At 43.9% G+C, this 223-nt stretch overlaps 1 protein-coding gene across 1 annotated transcript in view; it reads left to right on the forward strand.

Moving 5' to 3' along the window:
* The window catches only part of LOC119581910 (cytochrome P450 9e2-like), a gene marked incomplete in the record, with an annotated part of 8,641 nt that overhangs the window by 7,826 nt on the left and 592 nt on the right, over positions 1 to 223 (forward strand). The window contains 1 exon segment of the mRNA XM_037930074.1: positions 67 to 214. Coding sequence (XP_037786002.1) covers positions 67 to 214 — 148 coding nt within the window.

Consider the following 223-nt stretch of genomic DNA (forward strand, 5'->3'; position numbering starts at 1 on the left):
ATACTAACAAGACTTATTATAGTACCCATACCTAATAAGTAATAAATCACTTCGCTTTCGTTGCAGCGATGAGATTTGCCCTCATGGAAGCCAAAGTGGGTCTGGCCAAGATGCTCCTTGCCACAGATATAAAGTTGGCACCAGGGCACGAAGAAATTAAATTTGACCTTGGCTTTGGTTTGCTGAGGCCAAAGGACGGGGTTAACCTTCGCCTAACACCTTT

The sequence above is a fragment of the Penaeus monodon genome, chromosome 15, assembly GCF_015228065.2.
Source record: "Penaeus monodon isolate SGIC_2016 chromosome 15, NSTDA_Pmon_1, whole genome shotgun sequence".
Classification (NCBI taxonomy): Eukaryota; Metazoa; Arthropoda; class Malacostraca; order Decapoda; family Penaeidae; genus Penaeus; species Penaeus monodon.